At 49.1% G+C, this 18169-nt stretch overlaps 1 protein-coding gene across 9 annotated transcripts in view; it reads left to right on the top strand.

The window, feature by feature from the left end:
- Tiam1 (TIAM Rac1 associated GEF 1) overlaps positions 1–18169 on the top strand; it is a 340091-nt gene that overhangs the window by 225099 nt on the left and 96823 nt on the right. For all 9 annotated transcript variants that reach the window (XM_040750527.1, XM_040750528.1, XM_040750524.1 and 6 more), the window contains 2 exons: positions 10485–10932; positions 17012–17184. In XM_040750527.1, the coding sequence (XP_040606461.1) occupies positions 10485–10932; positions 17012–17184 (621 nt within the window). The remainder of the gene's footprint in view (positions 1–10484; positions 10933–17011; positions 17185–18169) is intronic.

Raw genomic sequence — 18169 nt, forward strand, 5'->3', positions numbered from 1 at the left:
GGTAGCATCGCAGAGTAGGTCCCTTCTTGGACTTAAGCGATGGCCTGATGGGTTTCAGGCTGAACTTGGCTCTTCGGATTCCTATGTCTTTGGTAACAGACAGGAGAGGGCGGCCTGGGGTCATGCAGAGTCAAGGGTGTCAGCCAGTCTGGGCTTGGAGTTTTTTGCCTCCCGCCTTTTGGTTGTTTAACCTCATTCAAAGGAAGCTCCTGGGAGGATCCAGTATTCTAGGAGGGAGTGGATGAAACAGCCTAGAGCCCAGACTCTCCAGAGCAGGAGGTGCCCACTGAATAGTGGCTTTAGTCAGGAAGGCAAGACGTGGCTTCGTGCTCTGGGGTTCCATCTTCTGCAGCTCCGAGGCCTTTAAAGGATGAGTAGGAGGAGAGGGGACACTGCCATTGGTGATCTGTCTTATGGCAGGCTCAGAGTGTCTGGGGAATGCCTGAGGGAAGTTTTGGCTTGGGGCCATCGTACATATCCAGGAGACCTTCTTTCACCCAAATGGGAAGGGAAGGGGCGTGGCTTGCCTCCACTAAGCCTGTTGCAAGGAGCGGCAGAATCTGGAGAGCTTGAGGAGGTCTAGGCTGAGGTGTGGTGGCCTGTTGCCAACATCTCAGAATGCCCAGGAAGTCTGTGCCCCTTGCTATCTCGGGGTACAGGAAGAGGCAGAGAGTTCTGCTAGACCTTAGGGATCCATCTCAGCCTGTTTTCAAGATGCCAACTTCTTGGAGGAACCTCCCAGACCCTCTCTGCCTGACTCCATAGCTTTTCAGCGAAGAAGGGTGCTAGTTGGTGCTCTCTTGGTATGAAGAGGCACCATGACCACAACAACCCTTGCAAGAGAAAGCATTTAATTGGGGCTGGCTTACAGATTCAGAAGTTGAGCCCATTGTCATCAGGGTGGGGAGCATGGCGACATTCGGGCAGAGTTGGTGTTGGAGCTGAGACTGTGACATCCTGCAGGCAACAGGAAATCAGCAGACACACTGGGTGGCATCCTCAAAGTCTGCCCCACGGTGACAGCACCTCCTCCAACAAAGCCACACCTACTTGTCCTTTCAGATAGTGCCACTCCTTGGTGACCAGGCTTTCAAATCTCCAAGCCTATGGGAGCTGTTATTCAAACCATCACAAAGGACCTGAAGAGCTTAGGTGTAAGACGTCAAGATGCTGGTCTTCTGACTCCATGTGTTAGCAGTTCCTTCCAGAGCTCTCCCTACACAGCAGTACCTTCCACAGCTAGACTGTAAGGTTAGAACCCTCAATTCTGTCCAAGGAAAAAGCCTTGTTGGCTAAAAATGAAATTAGTACTGTGCATTCTCATTAGATGACTAGGGAAACTTGAGAAGCTGTCCCTGATGTCTCCTTTGATCAACAAATAGCAGAGTTGATGGTTTACTAAGATGAAAAGCCTCAGTTGGTTTTTTTTGTTGTTGTTGTTGTTGTTGTTTTTTTCTTTCCAAAACTGGGCTTCTCGGTTCAACAGCTCTGGCTGTCCTGGAACTCCCTTTGTAGACCAGGCTGGCCTTGAATTCACAAAGATCCACCTGCCTCTGCCTCCCCACTGCTGGGGTTAAAGGCATGCTCCACCATGCCTGGCTTGAAGAGCCTAGTATTAGATCAGAAGAGTATCTTAAGTTCCTAGAAAAATCATTTTGATTTTTGAATTTTATTTGGTTTGACCATTAAGCTTACATGGCCCATAAATGAGTATATTGCCTGAACTAGAAATTGGCCCCATAGCTGAATGAGCCTTTTCCTTTGTCCTGGACACTTGGAGAACCAGCTAAAAATCTTGTTCTGACATAAACACATGGATCACACCTTTTTGTATATCATCTTTGGGGGTCATGGGTCGTCCCCTAAAGTCCATTCAGAGATGCCTGGTTAAGAGTTATTTTGTTAGGTGCTAGAGACATGTCACCACAGTTATAAGAGCACTGACTACTCTTGCAGAGGACCTGAGTTCAGTTCCCAGCACCCACACAGCTACTCACAACCATCTGTAACTCCACTTTACAGGATCTGTAGGAGGATCCTGATGCCCCCTTCTGGCCTCAGTGGGCTCCTGCACACATGTGGTGTACATATACCCACTCAGGCACACATGCACTGTATAAAATAAGTAAACTTTTTAAAGGACTACTTTACAAATCTGTAACATTAATGCCTCCTGAAACAAAATATTTTCACATGGGATCCTTTTCTAGAGCCTCTCTATTTCTTTCCTTCTACCTTCTGTTTGGTTTTGTTTTTGTTTTGGGGGGATATTTCCATCTTTGCCTCGCTTACTCTGGCATGTGAATTCTGAAGTGCGATGCTTGTTTTGAAAACAAGCCCATCCATTTCCAACAAGGACGTCTGACTCCTTTGCCAAGATCTTTTTGGAGGCAGTGGGTGGGTGGGAGACCGGCTAGCAGCTCACAGCCACATGCCTCAGGCCACTTTGTGCACTTCAGAAATATCGTAGCTTCTGTTTATACGGGGTAGGTCTTGAAATAGTCATCACTTCAGTAATTGAAATAGGATGTAGGAAATGCTCACATATTCATTTTAAATTAGGAATAGTCCAATTTCACATTATGTAAACATCTTTGCGTTTTACATTTTTATTATCTAAAATTAAGCTTAGCTGTGCGGGTAAGAGGTTTTGCTTTGTGTCAGCATGAGTCTCTGACTTCTGGCTCACTGGAAGTCATCGGTCTCCAGGCTGTGCCTCATGCATTCCCCGAGTGCTGCTCCGCCCTCCTGTGTAGGGTTTGATCTCTGCACCACACAGGGAGCTGGGGAATAAAAAGCTGCCGGGATCCCCGCGTGTAGGGATCTCAGATCCATTCTTGGATTGCTGCTCATTTACAGTGAAGGGGGGGGGGTTCAAGCTTGAAAAAAAAATCAGTTTTTAATGTAATGCCCCAGTAGAATTTCAATGTAGTGCGCCAGTAGAGAAACATTTGTGCCCCTCAGTTCAAAATGGGTCACAACAATGTGGGAGGATGATTGGATGGCCTAAGGGGTGGGGGGGGCAGGGCTAGAATCAAGAGTTTAGCATCCTGTGAACAGAGATGTGAGGGCCTGCTGGATGTGGCCATGAAGCCAGCCCACTATAAGGACAGGGTCTTCAGAGCCTAGGGAAGAACTCAGGAACATCGGACTGACGTTTTCCTTGTCAACGAGGCTCAGCTGATGTTGGGCCGCCCACTGACAAGTGCTCTAGGTTGATAAGATAACCCAGTTTCCACTGAGTTTGTGTATGCACTTAAAAAAATTAAATTAAAAAATCTAAATGGAATGTGGTTGTATCCACGGAAGACACGCAGTGCTGCTTGGAGTTGCGAGTGTAAGCTTTACGGCAGAGACTCATTTGTCATCTCAACTTTAGGCGAGCCTTAGTGGGCTTGGCAGCGACTAAACCTTTGCATCAAAGTAAGATGCTTTTCCACAAGATGCTGTTTTCCTTGTCTTGAGAGAGAGCGGTGGGGAATGAGCAGCAGCTAGTTCATTCAGTAATTATTTTTGAAGTGCCTACCCTGTGCCAGGCGCTATTCTTGGCACTGGGATTGCGCCGACGAGAGGAAACTCCAGAGCTCGTAGAGTGAGTTGTGGTGAAACGGGGGTGTGCACGGCACAGGCTTGATAGTGCGGTAGTGATGTGCTGAGGAGGCCAGACCCCAGTGACTGGTGGGGGGGGGGCGTGCGGCAGAGAAGCCAGACCCGAGTGACTGGGTGGTGGGGGGGGTGTGGCGAGAAGCCAGACCCGAGTGACGGGTGGGGGGGGGTGGCGGAGAAGCCAGACCCGAGTGACTGGGTGGGGGGCATGCGGCGGGCAACTTCAGGTTGGGAGGTCAGGGTGCGACCTCGAGAGAGGTCAGACTTGGGGCTTGAGAGGGGGCTGGATGGCGAGTTGTGAGGTGCGAGGCTACCTAATATATCTGAGGAACGGTAAGGATCCCAGTGTGGCTGCCGTAGGGCTGTGGAGGGGAAGTGGGGATGGGGCAGAGGAGTTGGCATGGCAACTGCAGGAGGGAAAGGAAGATATGTGGCTGTAGGAAAGGAGGAGCATGGATATCCCTGCAATAAGGAGTTGTTGCAACCATGGCCTCCAAGGAGTGTCTCAGTTCACACCCAAAGCTGAGTGCTGATGTTAGACATTCGTGCAGGGTGGTGAGTGACAGGCCCCGGAGCCCTCCCTGTTGTGCTGGGAGAGCTTATCTGGCAGTAGCCTGTGACCCTGGATTAGGGGAAGGAAGCTCACCGTGATAACAGACGTGGGGGTAGCAAGGGGAAAAAATGGACCCTGTAGGAGGTACAGGAAGTAGAGGGAGGATGACTCCGAGGCGGAAGCGCATCCCTAGGGGAACAAATGAAAGGTTGGGGATGACTCATGCCACGTGGATTTAGAGAACTCAAGCTTCAGTGGCTACCTGAAGAAGTGTTTCCAGTATTTGCTACTATGTATTGGGTTTCCTTTTTAGTCACAATGAATTTCAGTTCCAGCCAGGCGCTGGTGGCGCATGCCTTTAATCCCAGCATTTAGGAGGCAGAGGCAGGCAAATCTCTAAATTTCAGGCCAACCCGGTCTACAGAGTTAGTTCTAGAACAGCTAGAGCTACATAGAGAAGCCCTATCTTGAAAACCAAGAAAGAAAGAGAAGGACAAAAAGAACTTTGGTTCCATTGGTTGTATTGAGAGTCACTCCTACTGGGAATAATTGGAAGACAAATGGCTGTTGGAAATTTGGCGAGCCATGGATGGAGCTACTGCCTTGGGAGAGAATGATAAGGGGGGAGAGCTGGTCTTCTGTTTCTAACAGTGCTCAATAACTGCTAACTCAGTGTAGATCACGTCAACGTTTCCCTATTTGCTGTGCTGTTCTGAGAGTGTGAAGATGATTTAAAAGCCTAATTAGCATGAAGCTCCCACCCATCTACCTGCATATTTTTCTCGTGAGATTTGTTTATGCCGGGTTCCACAGAGGCAAGCTCCCTTCCATGTTGGTGCGGGAAGGCTGTAACTATGCTTAGGCCTTGCCTTTTATCCCTTGTAAGATTAACATTTATGTGGCGGTACAGGCTGCCCAGCGTAGCATGTTGGAGGCACAATCACGTAGCATATCAGGAAGTGTTTTATGAAGTAGATATAGACGTAGTAGCTGGAGGCATGGCTCTGTGGTAGAGGACCCGCCTGCCATACCCCAGGCCCAGGATACCCTGCACTGAAAGGAAACCCAAGTAGATCTTTGCTGGCCATATATTAGGAAACTGTGGCCCAGATTAGTATAGTCTTTTTAGATGGAACCGGCATGTTCTATACTGAGATTACTAAAGGAGAGTATACTGAGTATGTTCAGGAGGGTGTGTGTGTGTGTGTGTGTGTGTGTGTGTGTGTGTGTGTGTGTGTGTGTTGCTTGTGAGAGGTGAGCTCTTGTATTTATGAATAAGTGAGGAGGAAAACATAGGAGGAACACCAGTTCCAATTCAAGGCTTCCACAAGTCAACATTCTTCCCTTGCTACTGAAATCCAGTGAATTCCCTTATACCGTGTATATGACTTCTCCAGACAGGTAGATTTGGAGTAAGCTAGATTCATCAGGGAAATTAACGTGACCAAGAAAAACAGTTTCTAATTGCATTCTCTCTCTAACTACAAGTGGCCAATTGATTTTGCTGGTCTCTGAATTGTCCCAGGGCCCTCGCACTTTGTGGCTAATTAGCTTTTCAAAATTGGTTCTGCTCCTGTGCGCAGGGAGATGTCCCTTGGAGCCTTTGTTTGTAAGTCTTCTAGGGAAAGACCCAGAGCCTTGCAATAAAGTCTCATCAGTTCCTAGTCTTCATGCTGATGATTCTGGTTCTTAAGGAAGAAGAACTAGGCTTTGGTTTTGACTTTGCAGTACCGGAACTCGCTTACAGCATAGGGGTCCCCACAGTGGCCCTTGCCTGGCAGCTGCAGTGTTGCTTTGAGCCGGCTTCTTGTGCACCTATCTGGTAGGGAAACACAGACACTTTCTTTGGAAAGTTGCCAGTGGAGTGGAACTGGTGAAAATCTGGCTGGGAGGATTTGTCTAGAGAGGCTGAGATTTAAGGACATCCCTGACCTTTGGATGCTGCTCAGACCTGGAAATCTCTTCCATGCAGCATTTCTAGTAGGGACGTTGATTTTGAGCTGTCTTGCACAAGTCTCGGCTAGATAACATGCGCTCTCCAGGGAGTTATTTTCATCGGGCTGGGGTCGTCCCACTTCCTTTGTTTTCCTCTGGTCAACCGGCCTATCCGGTGCTAGGGAGGATACCAGGGCCTCACAAGAGCTCGGCAGCTCTCCTCACTGAGCCATGTCCCCAGATCTCCAGTGACTTTTCATGTGTATGTATATGGTATGCATGCATGTGTGTAGACATGTTTTTGCATGTATGGATGCAAGTGTGTGTGTGAGACAGAGAGAGAGAGAGAGTCAGAGGCTGAAATTGCTAGTGAGCGCTCCTCCACTTGGCATTGACGGAGGTTTGTTGGGATCCAACTCTGGTCTTCATGCTTGCATGGCAGGCAGCTGATTTCACCTCTGAGCCATCTCCCCAGCCTGCCTCTGACTTCTGAAATTGAGCTTTAGTATTAATTTTTTTTGTCTCTCTCTTTTTTTTTAAGATTTATTTATTTATTACATATACACCAGATTGAATTGTAGATGGTTGTGAGCCACCATGTGGTTGCTGGGAATTGAACTCAAGACCTCTGGAAGAGCAGTCAGTACTCTTAACCTCTGAGCCATCTCTCCAGCCCGAGCTTTAGTATTAATTTTAAATAGGCTAGAAGAGAGCACATGCTGAGGTGTTGAGTTGGGCGAGAAGGATAGGATGGTTGATTTTACGCCAAGACTGCGTGGCCTCCAGGCCTTACTTCCCGTCAGTCCTCTGTGCTTCTTGCTGCTGGGAAGAGTCTGGAGGTAGGTCCACTAGGTGCTTGCTCTCCCTGTGGAGAGGATCAGGTTTCTCAGTTGTGAAATTGCCTAGAGACCAAGAAAGTTTGGGGCGGGGGGTGGTGGGGGGGGGCTTCCAAAAGATGACCACAAGAAAGTTTGTGTCACGGCGAGGGAAGAAGAAGAGTATGACGCAATGCCTGGGGCTGGACCGACCCATCCATCACTTACTGTGCTGGAGGATGGGCTTCGGGGTATGTGGGACAGCCCGAGCATCGTGGCTAAGTAGGGGTTGGAGCAGGGCAGCTGACATCTGTTTCCCAATGGGTTAGGCCACATGGGGGGGGGGGGATGTGTACTACTGTGCCCAATTAACTACTTCGGGGATGAGGTGGTGTGTTTGGGCAGACTCTAGGGCACACCCCAGTGATGACACCGAGCCATGTGTTCTGAAAGTATGTGCACTGAGCTGGGGCCCACAGGCCTCCTACCTGGCGCAATCTCATCGTCACTCAGTTTGGTGACCATCGCAGACCTGAACACACGTACCTGGGCCGTGGCAAGTTGACAGCTTCAGTTGGCATGAGCAGATGTTCAGGCGTGACATAGAGGTGCGTGTCCATAGAGTCCTTACGGTAACACTTGGCTTATGTGGAGGCGAGGAGGTCTGTAAAGGCAGGCGGTGTGGCGTGTAGGCTTGTTGTAGACTGTAAAAGGTGGGCACCGAGAGGTGGCTGGCCAGCTCTCCCTCTTCTAGTTCCTTCTACTGCTGGCTTTTATGTGTCTGCTGTGCAAGTTAAAACACAGGAGCAATCCCTTAGCTTTTTCCAGTGGAGAAGGATGGAGTTGAATAAGGCAGGCAAAAATCTGGTCACAAGATGTCTCACAGCTGAGCCAGGAGGCTGCCCTGCTTCATAGTGGGAATGGTTCTCAGCAGCAGAAGTTCGAATCTCCCATCTGCCACTCTCCAGAATCAGGAAAGCCCTGGTATTCATGTCTATGGTACTGTAAGGACCATGGGGATTCTAAGATGTGTGCTGTCATCTCTTTCTTTGAACTAAAGGAGCCTCCAGAGGAGGGAGGGTACTCTCCGTGCAGCTTCTCAGGGTATAGCTGGTTCCTTCTATAGTGGCTTGAATGATGTGTCCCCCATAATCTCAGGCATTTGTTCTTTTGGGGGTGTGGCCTTGGTGGAGGAGGCGTGTCACTGCAAGCTTTCAGAGTTTAAAGACCATTTCAAGTTCATTCTCCTGGCTTCCTTCTTGTGACCCCTCAGCTTCTGTCCCAACGGCCATGCTGGCCACTTTCACGTTTCCTGAACTTGACGGAGTCTTATCTCTCTGGAAGCATAAGCCCAAATAAACTCCTTCTTTTGTACATTGTCTTGGTTATATAACGAAGCAAGCAAACAAACAAATAGTGGATATACAGGCCCATGACAATCAAATCCAAGAAGCTCACAGATTTCTTATCCTCCATGGCTTTTGGTTATCTAAAATTGTCAGATTTCCTTATTGTCTTAACATCAGCAGGGACACATATGCTTAATGTCCCCGCCAGAGAGAAGTGTGGGTTGATAATAGTGCTTTCTGTTTGTGTAGTGGATCTTTGGCTAACTGAATCTGGGTTCTTTGTGGCCATCCATGGCTGTTATTAAACAGAAGAATATAAAAGGAAGTAATGGGCTAGCAGGCTCAGGGTCTGTTGGTCTGTTTTTCACTGTTACAATGAAATGCCCCAGGCTGGTTAATTTGTAATGAAAAGACATCCATTTAGCTTAGCCTGGGAGGTCCAAGAGCTTGGTTCCAGCATCTCCTGGCTTTGTTGAGGTCTTTATTGGCACATAGCATCACAGTGGGCGTCAATCTGAGAGGGAGAGATTCATAGTGGGATGGGGAGCCACAGGGAGTGAGGGGACCAGGACTTCTGTTTTCTAGCAGGTCACTCTTGTAGGAGTAGATTCAGAAGGCCAGCATTGGTGTTTCCCAAAGATACGACCCGTCCATCCCCCATGACTTAAGTACTTCCTGCGAGGCCCCTACCTCTTTTCCTTTCCATTTCTTTTTTGTTTCCTTCCTGTTTGGAAACTCCAACTCTTAGAGGTTCTTTATCCCCACCCCCACCCCCACCCCAGCTTTGCTGCATTGGGGACCAAGCTTCCAGCTCTCAGACCCGTGGAGAAGGGTTTCATCTGAGCAGCCTGTGATTGCATTGTCTCCCATAAGCCCTTTCTGCTGCCGGGGATCTAAGCTCCGTCAGGAGTGGAGCTGATGCTTGGTCGATGCTCGTCCACGGCTGCCGCCCCCCCGTGACCCGCCCTTCCTCTTCTCTCCTGCGCTTCCCAGGATAGTAAACTGTGAGCCACCGACTCAGACTGACGGACCGAGACAGAGGCACAGCACCTGTTTGGGCCTGGTGTGGGACAGTCCTAGCTGTGGTACGACTAGTCTGCCCCATCGCCTGTCTGCACTGATTTAAGTCGAGAGGATCCATTCAGTATCCACTCAGTTTTAACACGTGTGGACCACCATTATTTAGTAGTGAGACTAGTGGTCCCCAGACGGGCCAAACTGCAAGTCTCTACACTGCTTCGCCCTTTTCTCTTTGGTTCTTCCTTTGAGAAGCATCCTTCATGCTCCTAAGCCAGCCTGTCCTGTCGTCATTGTCTTCCCTCGATTACTCCCATCATTTAATTATTGTTTATGGAAATACCTGTAGTGCTTTAGCGCCGCTGAGATTCCGATGGAAGAACCTGCCCCGTGACCCAGAAATACTCTGCTGGAGTACAGGGTCAGCTCTGGGGTCCGCCCCAAACACTTTCCCACCGGGAATCGATACTCTTGGGTCTTGGCAGTTACCCCGCTCTGTCGCTCAGCCCACGGCAACGAGTTGCCTACTCCAGGCTCTTACATGCCCCACTTTGAAAGGACGAAGTAATTGGAGAGTTGGCATTGGAGCTGTGGCCCCACTGGCTGATTTCCACAATGCACAGTGAAAGACTGTTTTCGGGAAGCCGGGCTGATTAGGGCATAAGGACTCTTGCCTGCTCTTGGGATATGGGGCCTTGCTGGGTGAGTGGGTGCACTAGCATTCTGTTTAGTCACCCCATTATAAAGTAGACTCCCAAGCAGGCTCTTTTATTTTATTTTTTTATATATCAGCTGTAAAGATCTAGTTATGCATTGTGACCCCCACCTCCAGAACAGCTAACTAATTGGCCTTCTGAATTTCTCGGAGTTCAAGGCCAGCTCAGCTCCTTCAGTATGGTCTTGGTAGAGTCTCAATAGCTGGTTTGCCAATTAGCTAATTAAGTCAGATAAACGATAAGCTCTTTGAAGTGTTCTCTGTGCCTTTTTTTATTGCGTGAACATTTTGAATCATTAGGCTGCATTTGGGGTGGTTGAAGGTTTGTTCCCCCAGCCTCCCTGCAGTGCACCGGCGTGACGGGGGTCGGTCCAGCATCGGTGGAGCCTGGTGGGCCTTTTGCACTGCAGAGGAGCCCCTGGCTGGACCAAGTGCTCCCGAGTCCCTTCCGCGCGTGATGCATGTCTGCTTCTCTCTCCCTTTCTGTTCCCAAGGATGTTAACACAGGAGAGGGCAGCGAGTTTGCGGACAGCGGGATCGAAGGGGCCACCACCGACACGGACCTCCTGTCCAGGCGATCTAATGCCACCAACTCCAGCTACTCGCCCCCCACTGGCCGAGCCTTTGTGGGCAGCGACAGCGGCAGCAGTTCGACTGGGGATGCTGCACGCCAGGGGGTGTACGAGAACTTCAGGCGGGAACTGGAGATGAGCACCACCAACAGCGAGAGCCTGGAGGAGGCCGGCTCTGCGCACAGCGATGAACAGAGTAGCGGTACCCTCAGCTCCCCCGGCCAGTCGGACATCCTGCTGACGGCCGCGCAGGGCACCGTGCGCAAGGCTGGCGCGCTGGCAGTCAAGAACTTCCTGGTACACAAGAAGAATAAGAAGGTGGAGTCTGCCACCCGGAGGAAGTGGAAGCACTACTGGGTGTCCCTGAAAGGTAGGGGAGGCCGCCCCGCGGCATGCTGGGAATGCCGGAGGGGGCGTTTCACGGGAACTCAGTTATGCCGTATTTCGTCATTGCTGGTGTAAGACGTGTCTATTGTGGTAGAAACACAAAATTAGATGTACTTTTTTAAAACTTAAATCCTGAGGGGGAGGCTGTGAAGGTAAGGGCCGTCACTGAAGACCTGAAAGGTCTGGTTTGGGATTTGATTTTCTTTTTCTGTCTCTGCATTCAATGCTAGGAATTAGACCCAGGGACTCTCATATGTTCCATGTTAACATAAGCACCCTGGATCTGTGTTCCATCCCCATAGCTCTTTTTATTTTTATGTTCTTTTGAGGTACCAGGTTGCCCAGGCTGGACCTGACCTGGTAATCATCCTGCCCCGGCCTCAGGGGTAGCTGGAACTATAGGTACCTGCTCCCTACCACACCTGGCTACTTAACATGTGTTTAAGTATGTGCTATGGTATCGGTGGCTGTGTGTGCAACATTGTGGGAAGGTCTCTATAAACTATTCGTCTGACGAGCCGAGCGAGCTTTATGTCTCCATATTCAGTAACTCTTGCCATGTCCCCCACCCCCGCAGAGACGTTTGCATCGGTTTCTGTGCTTTGTGGCTGTCTTGGTTTCATTTCGGTCGCTGTGATAAAATACCCCAACCAAAAGCACCACCGGGGAAGGGTGCTTTTGGCTTCCGATTCCAAGTCACAGTCTATCATTTTGGGAAAATCAAGGCAGGAACCCAAGAAGCTAGTCACGTTACACCCACAGCGTAAAAGAGAGGAATGAATGCATCCACCCCGCCTGCTTTTGCTTGCTCTCAGCTGGCTTTCTCTGTCCTATGCAGTTCGTGACCCTCTTGCCTAGGGAAGGGCGCTGCCCGCAGTGGGCTGGGTCTTTCTCCACCAGTTAGCAGTCAAGACAGTCTCCCACTGCCATGCCCATAGACCGGTCTGATAAAGACAGTTACTCCGTTGAGACTCTGCTCAGGTGATTCCAAGTTGTAGCAAGGTGGCATTTAAAAGCCACTAGCACGAGTGAGGGGCACGTGTCAGGTCCAATGTTCCGATGGGCAGTTTTGAAATGAGTTCCCCTCCGAAATTTCCTTTTGGGTTGTCCAAGTTTCTATCTCATACAGCAACTGTTGTAGAGAGAGGAGTCCTTAGCTTTAGTTCAGCGAAATGGCCGTTGGTTTGAGGACTCTTTTTTTTTTTTTTTTTTTTTTTTTTGGTTTTTCGAGACAGGGTTTCTCTGTGGCTTTGGAGGCTGTCCTGGAACTCGCTTGGTAGTCCAGGCTGGCCTTGAACTCACAGAGATCCGCCTGCCTCTGCCTCCCAAGTGCTGGGATTAAAGGCGTGCGCCACCAATGCCCGGCTGAGGACTGTTTCATTTTTAAGTGGCAGAATATCACAGGTTTTACAGGCCTGATGCGCATGGGATGTCTAAACGGTCATTGGCTTCTGAGTGAGCCGCTGTCTTATAGTCCAGCTGTGTACATTGGGGTGCTCTTGGCTGCACACTCGGCAGACGTGTGGGTATCACTCTGCTTCCTTCTCAAAGAAGCTCAGTGCTTACAATGCTGCTGTTTGTTGTGCCATTTGGCTCCCTTCCCCGAAGGGGGCTGTGTTGCCTGTGTCTGTCCAGCCCTGCATGGGTCTCTGCACTCAAGACTTTGCAATTCATTGTGAGAGCGATGTTACAGAAAGAAAAACATTACTGAAGCACATGGAGAGTTTTTTGTTACAAAGCTGGCTTTGAGATGGTGGGGGCGGGTGGGTCGCAGAGGAAACACAGGGGAGAGAGGCCAGGGCTGATCAGGTAATGGTGCAGAAACCAGATCATTTGACATTGGCTCTCGCCAGCTGAGGCCAGTGCGGTGACATCCTACGGTGGAGGCCTGGGTCTGCCCATCGCTGAGCTCAGTGAGGCTATCAGTGAGGCTAGTGTCTGCCTGAGCAGTGAGCGTGTGCAGATCACCCCGAAGGACAATCAGGAGATGGGTGACTGCCATTGCTGGTGGGCTAGCCGGCTTTGCTGTTTGTCTTTGTTTTGTTTTGATGCCTGCTGAGGTGGGAACCCATGTGCCTGGTTAGGTGTAGACTCACCAGACACACAAAAACAAGGATGACCACAAAGCTAGACAGAACTACCGCCCGAAGCTTGGGTGGTAGCTCTTTCCTGGAGAGTCGCTGGAGGCCTGGCTCATGTTGCTCAGTTTCTCTAGAACGTTGTTGTTCGTGTGGTGTGGGGCCGTGCTTATAAAGCAGGGTGTTTATCCTGTGAGCACACTTTGCAAAGCCGCCACTGGCCTTTCTCACTCGCGCCTGGCGTAGCTTCCTTTGGAGAAGTGCTGGGGTTGCGTGCGGGAGCCTCTGTCATGCCAGCTGCTCTGCTTTCGTGGGATGAGGTGGGGAAGAAAGAAATTTCTCCTCTCTTCCCTTCCCCGTCCCCATTTAGTACCCCTCCATTGAGTGACTATTCCTGGGGAGGTAAGGAATTGACGGCAGACCAAAGTAAGGACTTCACCAAAGCCCAGATCGAAGCAATGAGTTTATTGGGGTTCTTTACCAGATTCTGGGGGAGGGGCTCCTTAAAGACAGATGGATCACCAAGAGCCCACCCTGGAGCATGGATGTTGGCTCCTGAAGGCCGGAACTCTGGGGCTTGCTGCACAGCTTGTCTGGAATTTAACAGGCTGGGGGCGGGGCCTCTCTCTCAAGGTAGCTCAGTTGCCCTGGGTCCCTTCTGGTAGTGCAGCCAGCCTCTGTTTCTTCAGGCAACTCAACCTCTTCCATGCAACCCTGCTTGTCTGAGAGTCTCAGCAGAGTTTGCTGTTTATGTGAGTTTGGAGAGGAAAGGACCTAGTGCTTCTGTTCAGTTTCAGGGACTTCCGGGAGGTTTGAGTCGTTTCCTTGCTGATGTTTGAGAAGGTTCCTGGCAGGATGGCAGGTTTCATCTCCCCCTCAGGAGCACATGGAGTCTTAGCAAGCTTCCCTGCAAGACGGGGTATTATACCCCCCTTGGAGGAAGTTATACAGCTCACACTTTCGTTCATGTTATTGGTTTCTGTTGAGGATTTCAGAGCCTGGAGTGAAGACTGCCTTCATCCCAGTTGCCTATGATGCCTTCTGTGTTGTGCCTCCTGCTCTCTGAACCATAGAGTTTAGGGACAGTCCTTTGTTAGCGTTCTTGGACTGCCATAACCCTGGACCACACACTAGATGTCTCACAGCTGCCAGGCGGAAGTAGATGCGTTGGCTGGCTTGGTTTCCTTTGGTGCCTGACGCCTTGATGTGGCTGGGGCTGTCTTCTCTGGGTCTCAGGTTCTCCTTCTGTAATAGCTGTGTCCAATGTCCATCTGACAGGACACGAGTGGCTAGATCAAGGGATACTCATAGGACCTCCTTAACTGCCTCTTTTAAAGCCATATCTTCCAAATAGGACCCCATCTGAAGATATACCCCATCTTCCAAATAGGACTCAGTATGGAGATGTGGGAGGGATGATTTTACTCATGAGAAAGCCCTGGATTTGTGACTTAACAAAGCATCCTAGACTCCTCTTACTCCACATCTGAGAATAACATTTCTTGGTATAGAAGAAAAACATTGAAGTGACTCTTTTTAGTTGGGCATGTTAGTCTTAAAAATGGAAGTCGAAAATGAATAAAGTCCAATTTCAACCACCTACTGTTATGGCTAATTCTAAACCAAAGTATGTTTGAAAGTACAGTGACCATAATATAATATACACATATCAGGGTTTGTTTTCTGTTCCTAACCAGGTGGGAACGTGTGCTGCCTCTTGTGATGTTAAAAGTCTACAGGTCTTTTGTTTTGTAATAGTCATAGAGATGTCTCCTTTCCATTTTTATTCTAATGTGTGAGCCGCTTGAGTATATGAAATGAGAGATACCAATGATCTCCCTCTTGGGACTTTCCTAGAATCCTTGAAGTCTTCAGAGACCCAGGGGTTATGAAAAGAATAGAATTGAGAAAGGAGAGCCGATAGCATGTATTTCAATTTTATGTACGTATTTTTTTTTTAGGTAATATGTGAATGGTTTATTTACAGTTAATGGCAGAGTCCTATCAAAATTGGCATTTTCAAGTAATCTTTAATGACGGCAAATGCTTAGGGAATTAAGTATAAAGAAGTCTTTAGAATTATATATGGTGCTCTTTTTTTTAACCATTGTGTATATATTTGAGCACAGTGCTTTGCAGCAGTCAGAGGACAACATGATGGCATTGCTTCTCTCCCTTAACCTCTCTATGTGTTCTTGGGATTGAACCTACTTCCCTGTGTTTGTGTAGTTAAAAACTTAACCCTCTGAGCCACCTTTTTTGTCGTCTTTGAAAAATTGTGTGTGCTGTGCATGCGTGCGTGCGTGTGCATGGTGTGCCGTGCGTGCATGCGTGCGTGTGCATGGTGTGCTTGTTGATTATCCAAGCTGGCTTCACTGGAGATGGCATTGTCAGCAGCTGTTGCATGGGGCTGTGAAGTGGTACAGGGAGGGGAAGTTGCCTTTTAACCAGTGTGCCAGTGGAAATCTCTTTTCCATTGGCCTGCTTCTTTCTGCATCACACGTAGCCAGTTTTCCTGTATAGATTTCTGTCGTACCTAAGCACATTGTGCGTTCAAGGGCTTTGCAATTCCTGTAAGGTTTGGGCTTTTGCTTGGGGCAAGGAGATGGTTCAAATGGACTGAGCAGCTTGTGTTGAAGTTCTGTTGTTGTCCAGCCCAGACCTGTGGGCTGGCTGAGTATATGTGTTAAGTTCTGTAGTTGTCCGGCCCAGGGCTGTGGACCGGCTGAGTATATGCATCAAGTCAGGACTTGTTATTTTAGTGAGTTTCTAGTTTGGCAGTAAGGGAGCTGCTTTACAGTCTTACCAAGTGTTCCTACAGCCACTGTCTCAGTTAAAGATGGGCCAAGGTTCTGACCCCCTAAGACCTTCCTATGAGCCCCACACACTGCCTGTTTCAGAAAACACAAGGTCAAAGCTTTATTCTGGGAAGAAAAACAGATTGCATCTGAGGACAAAAATACATCTTTTTTGGAAAACCCTAAATCCAGTACTACTGTTTTCTCCGAGGGCCCAGGTCCACAGTACAGGTTTTAGAATTCCTGGCTGCATATCACCCGTGGCTGCTTGGGAGTAAGCTCCAAGGAAGTCTTCACCTCTTGATATTGCTATCCTGGGGGAAGCTATAGAACTATGTTTACAGTCACCACTGGGCTTGCCTGCCCCAAAAGTCTGTATTGTTTGAGGGCAAAGACAGGCTGGCTCGGAACTCTTTGTAGGCTAGATTAACCTCAAACTGACAGAGATCCACGTGCCCCTGCCTCCCAAGTGCTGAGATTGATTATAGGTGTATTGTAGAAGGCTTTCTCAGGCCACCGCATCATGTCACAGAGACTTAATATTAATTCTGAATGCTCAGCCTCAGCTTAGGCCCATTGCTAGCTAGCTCTTACCACTTAATTTAACCTGTTTCTCTTTACGTTTTGCCTCAGGGTTTTTTTTTTTTCCCCTCTTCTCTTTCCTTCTGTATGCTCTACTTGCCTGCTTTTTCTGTGTCTGCCTGTCTGACGGTCGCCTGGCTGGCTGGATACTGGCGTCTCCCTCTCTTTCTCCCTCCTTCTCTCTTTGGCCGTTCAGCTTTTGATGTAATCAGTCAGGTGCCTTAGGCAGGCAAGGTGAGACAGCAGCACATCTTTACATAGTTAGACAAATATTCTATTCCACAACAGTGTCTGCCAGCACACGGCCCATGAGGGCGCTTGCAAGCAGACACTCTGACACCAAGAGCAGAAGTCTAAGAACTGGAAGGCGTGTGTGCAGGGTCCCTTTGCCAGTTTGGCAGCTATAACTGGAGCTCTTTTATTTTTCCACAGACCCGTCAGAGACCTGATTGCAAGCAGCAGCCTGTTTTCTTCTTCTTTACCTCTTGGGTTCCCACAGTCTTTAACGCTCAACCCTTTCCTGATGACTAGCGCCTGTTTCCCTCCGAGGTCTGCCATTGGCCAAGCACTAAATACTGACACAGACCCCGTTCTGTTTCCTCAGGTTGCACACTCTTTTTCTACGAGAGTGACGGCAGATCTGGGATAGACCACAACAGTGTCCCCAAGCACGCGGTCTGGGTGGAGAACAGTATCGTGCAGGCTGTGCCTGAGCACCCCAAGAAGGACTTCGTCTTCTGCCTCAGCAACTCCCTGGGTGATGCCTTCCTCTTTCAGGTTTGTGGGGCACGCTCAGTGCACAGGGAGCCTTCCTGTCTTGCCCAAGTTCCCCGCCCTCCCTTTCTAAAGTGATAAATGACAAAATGAATACCTGCAGTGAATTGCAGAAATGAGAGACCCCCCCCCATGCAGAGTTTGAATGCGAGGCGCAAGGAGAATTGCACTTTGGGTTTGAGAAACTGGTCATGTTTTGGGTGAACTTCCAAGGTTTCTTGGCGTGGCTTCAGGAGCAATCAATGTACAACACTCAGAATAGGATCATGAGCTCCTTAATTTAGGTGTGATTTGAGCTGTCAAAATTTTTATCATAATATGTTCTCTGCTAATATTAATCATAAGGTGAAGTAATTACAGCCCAGAAGGGACTGGCTGTCCTTTAAATAGTTTCTCAGCTCACCAGAACTTTTTAATCAAGCATTCCTGAAGTCTGACTATTAACTGTTCCCCCAAAATACTTCTCGTCTTCTAGAGGAACATCTCCTTTTATAGGGAGTTCTTTGGGTTTACAAGAACTTCCTGTGCTTTTAGTGAGGAAGGTCCCCCTCGTGTATCCACCAACGTGATGGAGGCCATAGAGAAGGCTGAATGCACAAGATGCAAATGCAGCGTCTGGTGACAAATATGCAGTCGCCACCCAGGGCGAGATGCGGGAGTTTCGGGAACTCCATAGCTACCCGACGCCACACAACAGCCTGCTTATCAAGTAGAATGAATCTGCCTTTCATCATCCAAGTCCAAACACTTGTCTTTCTTAGAGTCGCTTGATGGATGATTTATTTTAAGAGGAAGGTTTGCAGGTTGGCAAAGGGGACTCTTGTGGACATGAGTAGTGGCGGCTCCATTTTTGCATTTCCTTCTCTGTGTGTGGGACTGGGAGAATGGTGTGGATGTCAGAGACAACTTGTGGAAGTCACTTCCCTCCTCCCGCCATGTGGGCTCTGCGGATCAAACTCAGACCGCCAGGCTTGGTGGCAAGTGCTTT

Source organism: Mesocricetus auratus, unplaced genomic scaffold (genome assembly GCF_017639785.1).
Source record: "Mesocricetus auratus isolate SY011 unplaced genomic scaffold, BCM_Maur_2.0 Super-Scaffold_100008, whole genome shotgun sequence".
NCBI lineage: Eukaryota > Metazoa > Chordata > Mammalia > Rodentia > Cricetidae > Mesocricetus > Mesocricetus auratus.